This window comes from Podarcis gaigeae (assembly GCF_964106915.1).
Source record: "Podarcis gaigeae genome assembly, chromosome: 15".
NCBI lineage: Eukaryota > Metazoa > Chordata > Lepidosauria > Squamata > Lacertidae > Podarcis > Podarcis gaigeae.
The window spans coordinates 36,559,149-36,573,276 of NC_139692.1; the positions used below are offsets into that span (position 1 = coordinate 36,559,149).

The 14,128-nt window shown below is 47.1% G+C and overlaps 1 protein-coding gene and 1 long non-coding RNA gene across 10 annotated transcripts in view; both read right to left on the minus strand.

Moving 5' to 3' along the window:
• RAP1GAP2 (RAP1 GTPase activating protein 2) overlaps window positions 1-14,128 on the minus strand; it is a 189,093-nt gene that overhangs the window by 53,946 nt on the left and 121,019 nt on the right. Inside the window, exon 1 of one of the 9 annotated variants that reach the window (XM_083714495.1) lies at window positions 13,249-13,701. The exons of 7 other annotated variants lie outside the window; for them this stretch is intronic. Coding sequence is in view for 1 of the 2 variants with exons in the window: in XM_083714490.1 (XP_083570616.1) it covers window positions 1,874-2,005 (132 nt within the window). In the remaining variant the exon portion in view is untranslated. Of the gene's footprint in view, window positions 1-1,873; window positions 2,037-13,248; window positions 13,702-14,128 lie in introns of those variants that run through there. One more of the 9 variants, XM_083714490.1, reaches the window with a different exon arrangement.
• Window positions 10,236-11,245, minus strand: LOC310832787. The gene is made up of 2 exons (XR_014558440.1): window positions 10,700-11,245; window positions 10,236-10,504 (listed from the first exon to the last, which is right to left on the minus strand). It is a non-coding gene; the product is annotated as an uncharacterized lncRNA (long non-coding RNA).

Genomic DNA, 14,128 nt, shown 5'->3' on the forward strand with positions numbered 1-14,128 from the left:
TCCTGAAGCTGAGGCTCCAATTCTTTGGCCATCTCATGAGAAGAGAAGACTCCCTGGAAAAGACCCTGATGTTGGGAAAGATGGAGGGCACAAGGAGAAGGGGACGGCAGAGGACGAGATGGTTGGACAGTGTTCTCGAAGCTACCAGCATAAGTTTATCCAAACTGCGGGAGGCAGTGGAAGACAGGAGTGCCTGGCATGCTCTGGTCCATGGGGTCACGAAGAGTCAGACACGACTAAACAACAACAATGCACCCTTCCCATGACACCAGAGGTGGTTTTTCAAGCTGCAAAACATTACGCCGGCAATTCTCATGCAGAAACTCTCTAATTACTGGAATTTCAACCCAGAATAAATGTTAGATCTTGATGACATGCCGTATTCGTCGCATTGAAAGGTATCAGTTGGGTTCTTGCGAACTCTGAAGGCTCTCAGAAGACAGGGAGGGAAAGCTTTGGAGAGTAGGCAAGGCTTAGCATGTCTTCCTGAAAATGTCAATCGGTCCCTCTAACCTTCCATCCAAACCTATCTATGTTTTAGACTCAGCATACATGGTTCTCCTAACAGTTCTTGGGTACAAGGGTATTTTCCATGCATATTGCACTCCAGGAGATAAGAGCCAGACAGTTCACAGCTCAGAAGGGATAATATAAGTGGAGATTAACAATAGAGGGAGGGAGGCATGGCAAGACTTTGCAATCCACACTATAAACTCCACCTGCCTCTGGTAAAACATTCAGAATTTTCAAGAATCTCTCGATTCTGAATATTCCTTTTTCCTGCTATTAACTTCAGTTCTCCCAACTTCCACATCAGCTGGTTATTTAAAAAGAAGAAGTTGTCATAAAAATTCATCAGCATTTGGGAGAGAACTTCTATTATATTTTATTTACTTATTATACACCTCTTATTTGTAACGAAACATTAAAGCAATAAAGCGATAAAATCATTGGGGAAAACAACAGATTAAAACATTAAAAAGTGATTGAAATCAACAATAACCTAAAAACCAGATCCAAACACGTGTCAACATACTACGTGTCTAATCTCTCTTTCTCTCTTTAGCGATCACTTGTAGCTGAGTAAGATTGTCTTCCATAAACACGGTTTTAATTTTGTATGCAGTTTTGCCTAATGTACGCATTTTCACAATGCCCTTATAGAACGTATTTTGTATGCAATTTACACAATTTAATTTTAATGCACACCTTGCCATGGCAAATGCGTCTTCTGAACATGTTACTCAGCCAGCAGAGTGCATTGCAGAATGAGCAGCAGTACAAATTTTGTACAATATGTTTTGGGGCTTGTGTATTGCTTCCAAGAGTGCAGTTTTGTAGGTTCACCTGCAATGCAAACTGAACTGAATTCCCCCCCCACACACACACACACACACATCCCAAATCAAGAATTGGAGTCTGGGTTATATAGAATCCTAGAATTGTAGAGTTGGAAGTGACCTTGAGGACTGTCAAGTCCATCCGCCTGCAAGGCAGGAATAAGCAGCTGTCCCATATGGGAATTGAACCTGTGACCTTGGCAGGTTATCAGCCCCATACTCTAACCAACTATCCAGGCTTATACTCAGTCAGACCAGTGGTCCATCTAGCTCAGTATTGTCTACGCTGACTGGCAGCAGCTCTCCAGGATTTCTGGCAGGAGTTTCTCCAAACCCCACCAGGAGATGCCAGTGGGGATCAAACCTGGGAACTTCTGCTTGCAGGGCAGACACTCTATCATTGAGCTATGGCCATTCCCCTAAGGCAGCTAGTTTTGACCTGGTGCTTTTGCCAGGATCGAAGTTATTTAGCAGAGGGTCAAGCAAGCTCACTGTGCGAGCTGATTGCACGACACCTGCGGCACAACACTCACCAAAAAACTGCTAAGGAGGTCCATCATGTTTCCAATGCTCCACCAATCCACGTTAGCGTCGCATAGATCTGAAACCACCGTGCGTCCTTCTGGAGAGCTCTCCTGAAGCCATACACCAGCCTGAACATCCATATAGGCTGTGCTTTATCCCCCCCCCCCCAACATCCCTTTGTTAATATTTCTCTAAGTGAGACATTGTGCGCTGGCTGCTTGACAGGTTAAATGGGCGTGCCAAGTCACCAGGCGAAAGCACCCAAAACAGGTTGTGCAGGAAGCACATTTTAATATTTCAAAGCAGAGAGAGAGGGGGGGTTGTGTTTCTTTTCCTCCCTCCTGCCTCACAATTTGGAACAGGATCAAAGGCGCCCTGTGACGTAACAATCCTCTAAATGTGGAAGGCAAATGTGCTAGTGTATTTGATATCGGGTAGAACAATGTGTGTGGAGTGGGGAGAGGGAAAAGAGTCGCTATTAAATGCAAGCCACAAAAAGAGCAAAAGGTTACCTCTGCTTCAGCAATCGGACTTGTGCAGAGTCTTGCTGTGCTCAGACTAGCAAAGGCAGACCAGATAGAAAAGGGGTAGGCAACTAAGGCCTGGGGGCCGGATCCAGCCCAATCACCTTCTCAATCCGACCCGCTGATGGTCTGGGAATCAGTGTGTTTTTACACGAGTAGAATGTGTCCTTTTAATTAAAATGCATCTCTGGGTTATTTGTGGGGCCTGCCTGGTGTTTTTACATGAGTAGAATGTGTCCTTTTATTTAAAAGGCATCTCTGGGTTATTTGTGGGGCATAGGAATTCGTTCATTTTTATTTTTATTTTCAAAATATAGTCCGGCCCCTCACAAGGTCTGAGGGAGAGTGGACCGGCTCCCTGCTGAAAAAGTTTGCTGACCCCTGAGCTAGAATAAGGACCAGGGAGAAAATGTCCCCATCTTCTCTGCCCTCTCCACAGTTGGGGAGTGCATACACAAGGCATACACACCAATGAGGGGCGCTCTGGGATTGTGGTACCCTCCCCCCAGGACATTCTGGGGTGACGCTCCTAAAATGTTCAGCTAACATCATTTTATGTATTCAAAACTTGAGTTTCTAGTCCCTTTACTTCATAGAATCGTAGAGCTGGAAGGGACCCCAAGGTCATCTAGTCAAACCCTCTGCAATGCAGTAATCTCAGCTAATGCATCCATGGCAGATCCATGACCAATCATTCCACCCTGCTATTCAGAAGTTCAGATATGATCTTATTGACCACAGGGGGGGGCTGTGTAGAACCCCTACAAGTAAATCGGCAGGGGAACATGCCCCACCCCCACCCCAATACTAATTATTACTTCACTATAAACTAGCTGGCATCCTAGCAACATTTCCTTATTAATCATCCTTTTTATAGCACAGACTTGTAATGCTTTCAGACCACATATGATGAGTAAACAGGAAGCCGTTCTTGGATATCTCTTCCAACGCAATGATTCTTCGGATTAATGTGCTACCTAATGGCACTTCTCCCATATCAAATTGCAATGGTAAGGGTTGGTGATTTTAAACACTGGACCTCATGGTCTTATCACATGGCACTCAACAGTTCTGAATTAAACGGGATATCCCATAATTTCAGAAGCCAATCTCGGCTACTGTTTGGATCCTGGAACATCTCATTTTTTTCATTCTGGCACTCTGGAGTGCGTCAGGTGGCTCACACCAGAGTGCCGGACCAAATGATGCTCACTTTTCAGTCTTGTGAGACCCAAAAATGAGCATCTTTTGGTCTTGCGCTCTCACGCAGGTGTGAGCATTTGGGACCAAACAAAGGAGTGTCCCGATTTTGGTTCCCAAGATGTTGCAGGGCATGCTAACAGGGAGTGATGGTTCAGATGACAATGTCTTCATTTACATCAATGTAAATGGCTTCAGTTACATCAAAATGTGGAAAGACAGCCCTGCTCATCTTCTCATTCTGTAGAGTAACACCCTGGGCAATGCCCACCACCACCAACTCCTGCTCTGATGATGCCACCATCAAAATGACTTCTATCAACTCATCTACCAAGCCTGAACTTCTGGGTACTTCTCTTGGTCCCAGTTCAAAAGCTGAACCTGCTTTGGCGATGTTGACCCGCTTGTGTCTGAAACCTCTCATTTCTGGAAGGTTGATGCGGCCCTGACGAAACACAGGCATCCTTGCATCATGCCAGCCTACAGATCCGAATGCTCCTTTGGCGCAGAGGGCTATGATCACAGTTGTGTGGAGCAATCGTTGCATGCAGACAGGTTGGTAAATTGAACATGACAGTCTCCGGGGGGCTGTTGGGCTCCTGAGATACTCCAGCCCTCTGCTGCCTGGAAATATCCCTCAACTCCCACCCACTGCAAATTGTTGGTGACAACCTGGGTTGAGGCAGCAAGCAGGCCTTTTCCCTCGCTGCCTGCTGCTTTCTCAGCAATCCACTCTCTCAGAGAGGAGCTAGAGAAGGCCCTGGGGCATGGAATCTTTTCCCACCCTGTAAAACCTTCTGAGGACCACATGCCAGCGGTGGTGGTAAAAGGTAAAGGGACCCCTGACAATTAGGTCCAGTCGTGGCCGACTCTGGGGTTGCGGCGCTCATCTCGCTTTATTGGCCAAGGGAGCCGGCGTACAGCTTCCGGGTCATGTAGCCAGCATGACTAAGCCGCTTCTGGCGAACCAGAGGAGTGCATAGAAACACTGCTTACCTTCCCTCCAGAGCGGTACCTATTTATCTACTTGCACTTTGACGTGCTTTCGAACTGCTAGGTTGGCAGGATCAGGGACCGAGCAACGGGAACTCACCCCGTTGCGGGCATTCGAACCGCACACCTTCTGATCGGCAAGTCCTAGGCTCTGTGATTTAACCCACACAAATATGAAGTTTGCCTTTGTGTTGTAGCCTAATTTCTTCACACAGTGTATCCTCCAAGTGTCCCGATTTTCCAGGGACACCTAGTTAGAAAAGGCCTCTCAAAGTCAGACTCTAGGTGCCAGCTGGCACACTTTCAGTTCATTGTTGATTATTCTTTCACTCCTTCTCCCTCCCCCCCCCCAAAAAAAAAGAAACACACATTGTGCAATGAAGGTGCTTAAAAGATTTAACAGTTTGCTGCTGCATTGCAACAAGGGGGAAGAATTTGGGGGTCTTTTCTACAAGCTGAGCATGATACAGATGAATGTAATCCCTCTTCTCCTTGCCGGAGAGCACCAGAAAGTAGTAGAAAAGCAGAGGGAAAGCAAAATTCCCTTACTTATTAGGAATGGCCTGGAGCATTGTGAGGGGAAGGTTAACTGCAGATCCAGCTAAGCTTGTTCTGAGCATGGCTGCAAGGACACACAGGTGGGGGGCCTCTTTTGCCAATTTCCAGCTGGGCAGTTAGGTAGTTTTAGACTCTGTATGCACTGGTTTAAATGCCCACCCACTTTAGATGCAAAAGGCATTGTGTTAAGTTGTGGGTGAACATATCAGACGACACGGTGATTCTTCAAACAGCTCTTGTTTATTCACAGGCCAGAACAGAACTGAACTGAAGGGTTCAGCCAGTCTGCTTATATAGAGCTCCACTACAACGCAACAGTAACCACTTTCTGTAACTATCCAATCACTGAACGTCACTTTCAATCCCTTATTTGCATATGTGGACCTGAGTGACAACTATCTACAGTATCCCCCTGCTGGCCCAGGGTGAGAACTTCAGTACATAACACATTGCTTTGCTTTCTTCAAAGGCAGATGCCAGCCCTGTTGTATTTGAGGATTCTCCCGCTCATCCTGCTGAAATTTTAGACTTTGGACTAGGGGCTCTTTCATTGGAAAGATGTGTATTTTACCACTACTTCTTCAAAATCTGGTAAGCCACGTCTTTTGCATTTGTGGACCCTCCTGCTTATACGGCTAAGCGGGGCACATCAAGAGGTTTAAGTCCTGTAGAACCATAGAATCGTAGAGTTGGAAGGGACCACAAGGGTCATCTAGTCCAACCCCCTGCAATGCAGGAATCTTTCGCCCAGTGTGGGATTCGAACCCACGACCCTGGGATTAAGAGTCTCATGTTCTACCGACTCAGCGATTGTCTTCCCTTCCTGGGCTAAAGATGTCGTGTTCTTGAGCGTGATACTGAATAGTCCTCAGTTTAGCGTAGTTTGTTTCAATACCCCACTCTTTGTACTCTCCTAACTCCGTTTTCGGTAAATGTTATTTTACTTGTATAAGGCTCACCTCCCCCACCCCTTTTTGTTATTATTTTTTTAAAAAAAATGGGGGGGGAATCTGTTTAAAAAACCATATCTGTTTTAAAAAAGACTTGAGCATCTGCCTTGAGTCTTCAAAACAGGACAAGGTGCAAATTTAAATAAGTAAATATTTATGAAAACTGCTCTTAAGGCAGTGTTCCACCGCTGCACATGTTACGGTCTTGAAATTTACGGGGAATAATAAAAAGCAGAACAGCAGCTCAGATGCACTGAGGCTATTTCAGCTCCCCCTATGGAAGGTCATTAAAATTTCAGCTTTCTATCAGAAACATCGTTAAAGCAAACGGGGAGAGGGAGGAGCAATCCACCAAGAGCGGTACATTGGGATTAATTTGTTTGTTTTGCGCTTCTAAAGAGATCGTATAATAATATGCACAGACACTCTCAATTCACCCACTGTCGACTCATAGAATTAAGAACTCATCAGGGAGGTCCTCTGAAAAAAGGATGTAATTGGATTGCAGCAACAACATAGTCTTAGGAGACTAAGCGACTTGCCACCCCCTTGCTTGCAAGTGTACACAACATCCATTGAGTGGAGGTAAAAGTTTTTTTTTCCGTTTCATGCTTTTCTGTCTCCCAAAATAAGTTATGGCAACAATAATGCACCCCGAATGTAGACTGATGGAAACGGCTCCAGTCAAATTCTCCAGAGCAACCTAGTTATGTGCCTGGGTACAAATAAATACATGAAGTGCTGGCAGTCGTTTTGCCAGATCCTTGAGGTGTGGGGGATGGTGTTTCAGAGGATGGGAAATAACTGCAAAACTAGTACAGCCAACAACCAATTTACACACGTCCAATTGATGCACAACCATGTACATGCACATTGCACCAAACCAAGAACTTACTTTAAAAATTGGAAAAAATGATGCTAGAAGAGCCTAAAAAATTAAAGGAACCCTGACAGTTAAATGCAGTCGCTGCCGACTCTGGGATTGCGGTGCTCATCTTGCTTTACTGGCCAAGGGAGCCGGCGTTTGTCCACAGACAGTTTTTCCGGGTCATGTTGCCAGCATGACTAAGCCGCTTCTGGCGCAACGGAACACCGAAACCAGAGCAGTGCACAGAAACACCATTTACCTTCCCGCTGGAGCGGTACCTATTTATCTACTTGCACTTTTTGGCGTGCTTTCAAACTGCTAGGTTGGCAGCAGCTGGGACTGAGCAATGGGAGCTCACCCCGTCAGAGGGATTTGAACTGCCAACTCTCTGATCGGCAAGCCCAAGAGGCTCAGTGGTTTAGACCACAGCACCACCCTAGAAAGGGCAAAAAAACTGAGGTTCATTTATTTTCCCAAGTCCTCATGAAAAGTTGTCAGCAGATCTCTCCTAACACGCTCATTTGTGTGCAATTTTGCCCATTGTCTACATTTTTGCAAAGCATTTTTTCCTAAAGCAGCACATTTTTAATAGAATCTAAGCTGACCTCAAATGATCTACTTCATAGAATCATAAAGTTGGATGGGACCCCTTTGGACATTTAGTTTTTTATGTGTGTTGCGTTCACCAGGATATGCATTCCCCCCCCCCATAAATGATTTACCAGCATTTCACTGCAAATCTTCCCAGATAAGCACATTTTAGCATGCAGCTTTGGTGAGTTTTAAGGCCAGGGCTCATTCAGGTGGAAAGCCAGGAGATATATATTCAATAAATAATAATGTAATAATAATAAATAATGTGATGGTACACATTTTTGCAAGCAAACCCCAAGGTTTGCAGAAGGATAAACTACTGGAGGGGAAGCCTAAGGAGGGAAAACAAAACAATACAGCCCCATGTAGACCAAGCGTCCTTTGTGGCAAATGGATGCTGGTTGGTTGTCCAGGAGGGGGTGAAAACAATAAGGGAGGAGGAATAGAATGGAGTGTCCTGAAGGAGGGCATCACCGAGTGACTGGCAGCACAGTCTGACACATGCATATCTAATCTTGAGCCCAGTGTGGCTTACTCACAGACAGTGGAATCTGAGCAATTTGGGCAAAGGGGGGGGGGGGAACCCAGCCAGATGGGCAGGGTAGAAATAATAGATGATGATGATGATGATGATGATGATGATGATGATTAACCTCTGTCTTCCCTCAGGCATCCCCACTGCCACCTGCCTCCCTTCTTGCTTACAACCAATCAGGGGGGCAGCCCTGCCTGTCAGTGGCTCTGGCGCCATCTGCTGTTAGGCTCCTGCCCCACCAGTCTCAAAAGGTACCAGCCACCACCGCTCCCAGGTAAGTGGGTACAGGATTGCCCTTTCATACACTGAACAGGAGGACTCCACATTGGTTGCTGTTCACATTGGGAAGCCTCAGTCATATTGTGTTACATCTTCTAAAAATTATATTGTATTATGTGGTAAACCACCCTGTGATCCTTGGATGAAGGCAGGATAGATGATGATGAAGATGACAACAACAGCAGCAGCAACAACAACAACAACAACAACAACAACAACAACAACAACAACAGCAACAGCAACAGCAACAGCAACAGCAACAACACCTATTTAAGCATTTCTTCAGAAGAGGTTCCACAGGCAACACCTCAAAAGTTGTTGTTTTTTAAAGAAATGTGGGGAATCTTTTGACCCCCCCCCCCAGGGGCAGACTTTGGTAATATGGCATCCTGAGTGAGGGAAAAAAATTGACTCCCCACCCTTAAATATTTGTACCAGAGAGGAATGGCAAACCAAGCTATTTGGAGTATGCCAAAATGGCCAAATTGACTGGAAAGCTCAACAACCAAGAAGATAAAAGCTTCAATAAAGAATGGGGGAAATATAATTTATTTAGGAGACCACTTTAAGCAGATGAAAACATTATCAGGATTCTAATAACACTTGTAATGGAGCAAATACCATGGATAATTTGGAGAGATATAAAACATGGATTATGAAATAATAGGCAGTTGTAAAAAGTTGTCAATAGAACCCATTGAGGGGATGGTGAGAAGTCTGGAGATTCAGATAAATCTCTAAATATGGATCTGTATTTTGAATTGTTATAATTCTACACTTGGAAAATCAAAGAAAAATTATTTTTTGAAAAATGTTTCTTTTTTTCATAATAATTCATTTTGTACAGCTGCTTTTTAGGGATCTTTTCAGTAGGTACCCATATAAGTATTATTACAGTGGTACCTCGGGTTACAGATGCTTCAGGTTACAGAAGTTTCAGGTTACAGACTCCGCTAACCAAGAAATAGTACCTCGGGTTAAGAACTCTGCTTCAGGATGAGAACAGAAATTGTGCTCCGGCGGCGCAGAAGCAGCAGGAGGCCCCATTAGATAAAGTGGTGCTTCAGGTTAAGAACACAGCCAGTGTGGTGTAGTGGTTAAGAGCAGTGGACTTGTAATCTAGTGAACTGGGTTCGATTCCCCGCTCCGCCACATGCAGCTGCTGGGTGACCTTGGGCTAGTCACACTTCTCTGAAGTCTCTCAGCCCCACTCACCTCACAGAGTGTTTGTTGTGGGGGAGGAAGGGAAAGGAGAATGTAAGCTGCTTTGAGACTCCTTCGGGTAGTGATAAAGCGGGATATCAAATCCAAATCCAAACAGTTTTCAGGTTAATCCAGAACCAATTAAGTTCTTAACCCGAGGTACCACTGTATTATCATTATGATGGTGGTGCTGCTGTTGCACACCCTTGGTCCAGCACCCTATGCAGAGGATCTGTCCACAGCACCCTAAACCCGGAGCTGACTCCTGATGCTGCTGAACTACAACTTCCATCATCCCTGGCCAGTGGCCATGCTTCATGGGAGTTCTGGTTCAGCCACATTGGCTGAGCCTAAGGTTCCCCACAGCTATTTTGAACCTTCTGTTCTCTCTGTATATTTTACTGCTCTCCTGACTCTTTTGGCTGCTCAGTCGGGCATGAGTAAACTTGGCCTCTCGTAGATATTTATCTTCCAGTAGCTGCTTAAGCACATTGGGGCAGGGGGAGGTAGCACTGGGTTCCTTCCCAACTCCTTGTGAAACTAGTTTGGCCAGTCTCTCTCCCTTCAAGTACCACTTCCGCCAGCATTCTGCTCTAGGCATGTGCAAAAGGCACTTTGTCAGCTTCCTGGGCAACTTTCTGGGGCCCACAGGCAGAACAATGAAAGTAAACTTCAGCTGAACTGTATTCTATACGTTTTGGAAAGTTGTCTGTTCGTCCATCTGTTCTCCGCATGCAGGCACCCCTGAAGATGCCATCACCAAATTTGGCATGGTGGTTCCTAATATCCAGGAGTCGGTTTGGGTCTAGGTTTTGGCAGTGCTATTTCTCAAGAAAAAGAGGTGCCAGAACTCACCATGAAGACCTCCCTTGTTCTCTTATAACTGAGTTCCAGTAAGTTTTGGCTGAAAAATAGCCCTGGGTTTCGGTACATAGCTGTCAACTTTCAGATTTGAAAATAAGGGCTCAGCAGCCTCGAAAATAAGGGATCAGCAGCCTCACCTGTCCCGGGGAAAGTCTACGGGATATCTAACAATCCGGGATAGCAGCGGAAAGCAGCGGGAAATGGCACTGGAATAAGGGAATTTCCCGCAAAAAAAGGGAAGGTTGACAGCTATGTTTCGGTACCACCAGACGCCATTTTGAATCAAAGTGGCAGTTGGAGCCTTTCAAAACAGCACTGCGAATCCAGAATGTCCCAGTAAAATTGAGGCAGTTGGAGGGTATGAGAGCCCACCACCTCTCAGCGGAATCTCTCCCAGTGTAAAGCCGCTCATTCCACCAGGAAGTTCTTGCTATCATTCATCCAAAACCTGCTTCCTTGCTTTTTCTGCCTCTTGGTCCTAGTTCTGCCTTCTGGAGCAGTGGAAAGCAAGCCTGCTCCCTCTCCCCCTCCCACAAAAAAAATTCAACATGGCATCACTTCCTGTTTTAATGAAAACAAGATCTGGGTCACTTCGATGCCCCAATCAAAGTTCTTCTCCTCAGTCAGTCTGTCTGTCTCCCTTAAATAAAGTGGTGTGGAGGGGGGCAAGGGGTGGAGCCTCTCCGTGAGACCACTACCATGGCTATGAGGGGCACCAAGAGCACATGGGGGCTGAAGAACGGCCATTGCTGGCTCTGGCTTGCTTTGTTTTGCCACTGCATCCCTGCCCCAGCCTGTGAGGAGGAGGCGCAGTAGGGGAGGTAGACAGGAAGGATGACACTAATGTAGAATATGTCCTTATTCTGATCTGAGGAATGTTGGGGGGGTCCTGCCATTTGGGCATCTGGTTGGCCCCTGCGAGAACAGAATGCTGGATTAGATGATCCATTGGCTTTCATTCTTACCTGTTTCTCCAGCACACTATCTGTGACCCCCTGTTTCACAATGGGCTCCTTACACAAGTCAGCTCCTCCCAGTCTCTTCTATGAAATGGGCATCGTCATCATCGTAGGCATAATCAGCGGCAGAGCAAGCCGATCAGGCAGTGGCGTAGCGTGGGTTGTCAGCACCCGGGGCAAGGCAAGTAATTTGCACCCCCTAACCCGTGGATTTGCGCCCCCTAACTCTAACTCCCAGATGTTGCGCCTGGTGCGGCCGGCCCCCCTGCACCCCCACGCTACGCCACTGCGATCGGGTGCTGGGGGCAGGGCGACCCGCCTGCGGGTCGGGGCTAGATGGGGCAGGGCTTCCGAGGAGTCTGCCTGCCTCCTCCCACTCAGCCGCCCTACAGCTGAGGGGGAGGCGGTGGGTGGACTGTTTGGGGCAGCGCGGAGCCTGCGGGCGCCCAAACCACCGCGTCACTCCCAGGAAAGACACGTGGCTCGGGCACGCTGCAGACCCCGTAGTGAGTGCCACCCAGCATTTTGTCATCCCCCTCAGTGGTGACATCCAGGGCGGAAGGCCCCCACTGCACCCCCTTCCTCTGCCTCTGCGCATTATCTAACTGGTTTAAAGTAGGGATCAGGGAAAATCTGTTGAGAGTTGCGTTCATGGCAGTACAGTGGTACCTTGGGTTACGAACTCAATTCATTCCGGAGGTCTGTTCTTAGCCCAAAACTGTTCTTAACCTGAGGTGCGCTTTCGCTAATGGGGGCTGTCACTGCCACCAGGCTGCCGGCGCGCAATTTTCATTCTCATCCTGGGGCAAAGATCTCAACCCGAGGTACTACTTTCGGGTTAGTGGAGTTTGTAACCCGAAGCGTTTGTAACCCGAGGTACCACTGTAGTCAGCAGAGTAAGAGCTTGAGGTGAATTGTGCCCCCTTTCTGTCCCTGTTCTCCCCTGTCTTTCCCCCTCCTGGTCACCCAAATGAAATCAGGAAGAGGGTCTCATAAAAAAAACAGGATGAGGATTGTGTGCAGGCCTGGGGGTGTAGGTTACCAGCCCCCTGATTGGAACGACGTGGGGAAACATTTGTTTACCTCTGCTAAAATGTTGGGTAGGCTTCAAGCAGAAACACAAATGAAATTGGCACAGGGCTTACCTTTCACGGGGCACAAAGTCAGCAACGAATGCCTGGAGCTGGGGGTGTTCAACACTGCAGCTGCCAGCTGAGATCCCTCCCCAAGCTCGTCAAGGCCTAGGGCCCAGACTTGGAGCCTGCAAGGAATCCACACTGAACGGGTTCATTGCATCCTGCTCTCTACACATTTCGGCCAGGCAAACAGAGCAGCCGCTCTCGAGCCGAAGGTGGGGTTCCGTGAGGAAGCCCTCCCAGGTGACGTGGACAAACCCTTTGAGCGTTTGTCCCTCTCATTACCTAGTTATCACCTCTCTGCCTTCCTCCTGCCTCTGAGATAGGGAGCCAGCAGGCTTGCTTTAAAATAAACCTCAAAAAAAAAGGTCGGCAACGTGTGATTAACTTAATGTGATAAGAAGCCCAGAGAACTCGGGAAGGAGTGATTGGCAAAAGGTGACAAACAACTCCCCGCCGGGATTAATTTACCGTTTCACGGACTGACAAGGCAGCTCATTATTACACCCAATTATTTATTCTGCCTCAGCCAGAAAGGCTCGAGGAGCGCCACGCTGGGAATAAATGGCAGGCCGCTTTCACTTGCAGGTGCAGAGCAGGAGAGAGGCACAACATTTCGGGCTGTGCTGAGATTTCCCCCCCCCCCGGCTTTATGTTTTCCAAAGACCATTTTGGGGAGAGGTGCAGGACCTTTTATAGAGAAATCGGGCTATTACTTACAGGTTTCTGTCATTTCCAGGTGGTGAAGGGGTTCAAGACAGTCTGCAGAGAACGATCATGGGCTTTGTGCTTTTTGAAGAGCAATGGGCCGTTTCGGAGTAAGGCTGCCAGGAAGGCAGGGATATTTTTGCTGCAAATTTCTGTCTTCTCCCTTGGCAGATCATTTGCCAGCTTATTATGGGAAGGCCATTTGGAGCTTCTGTGGCTGCTTTTCAGATTGCATTTTTTAAAAGGTAGAAGGTGGTTCATATACAGTGTCTGCATAAAGTGTGTTTCATCACTTCCTCCATCATTGCAAGTGAAAACAACAAGAAGCCGTGAAGCTGTGCTGTCTGGAGCCTCCAATGAAACCGAAAATCACACTAATCCCTCCTCATGCGGATTAATATAAAAGGCTTCTGTATTATCCTTGTGAGATAAGAGACAACAGCAAAGAGAGGCTGGGCCTTCTCTGTCTTTATATGTTGTGGTGCTTTCCTTGGTATAAAAGCTCCGACCCAAAAGGAAGAGGGGAAGTGGTGGCTGAGGCCTATTGGGATTGGTGGGGAGGAGGTTGGAAGGACAACTGTAGGTAGAGACAGAGCCAATGACAGGCCAAGACAACTAATTCTATTTTTGCCTCCTCCTTCCTGCTGAGTTCTACAAGGGCAACACTGAGACTAAGGCAGGGGTAGTCAACCTTTTTATACCTACCGCCCACTAATGCATTTTTCTTGATGGTGAAATTTCCTTACCGCCCACCAGTGCTCAATGGAAGGAGGATTCAGCTTGTGCCATAGAACCCCCTACCGCCCACCTAGAATCCTGAAACGCCCACTAGTGGGCGGTAGGGACCAGGTTGACATCCCCTGGACTAAGGGGTAAACTAGGAAGGAAGTTG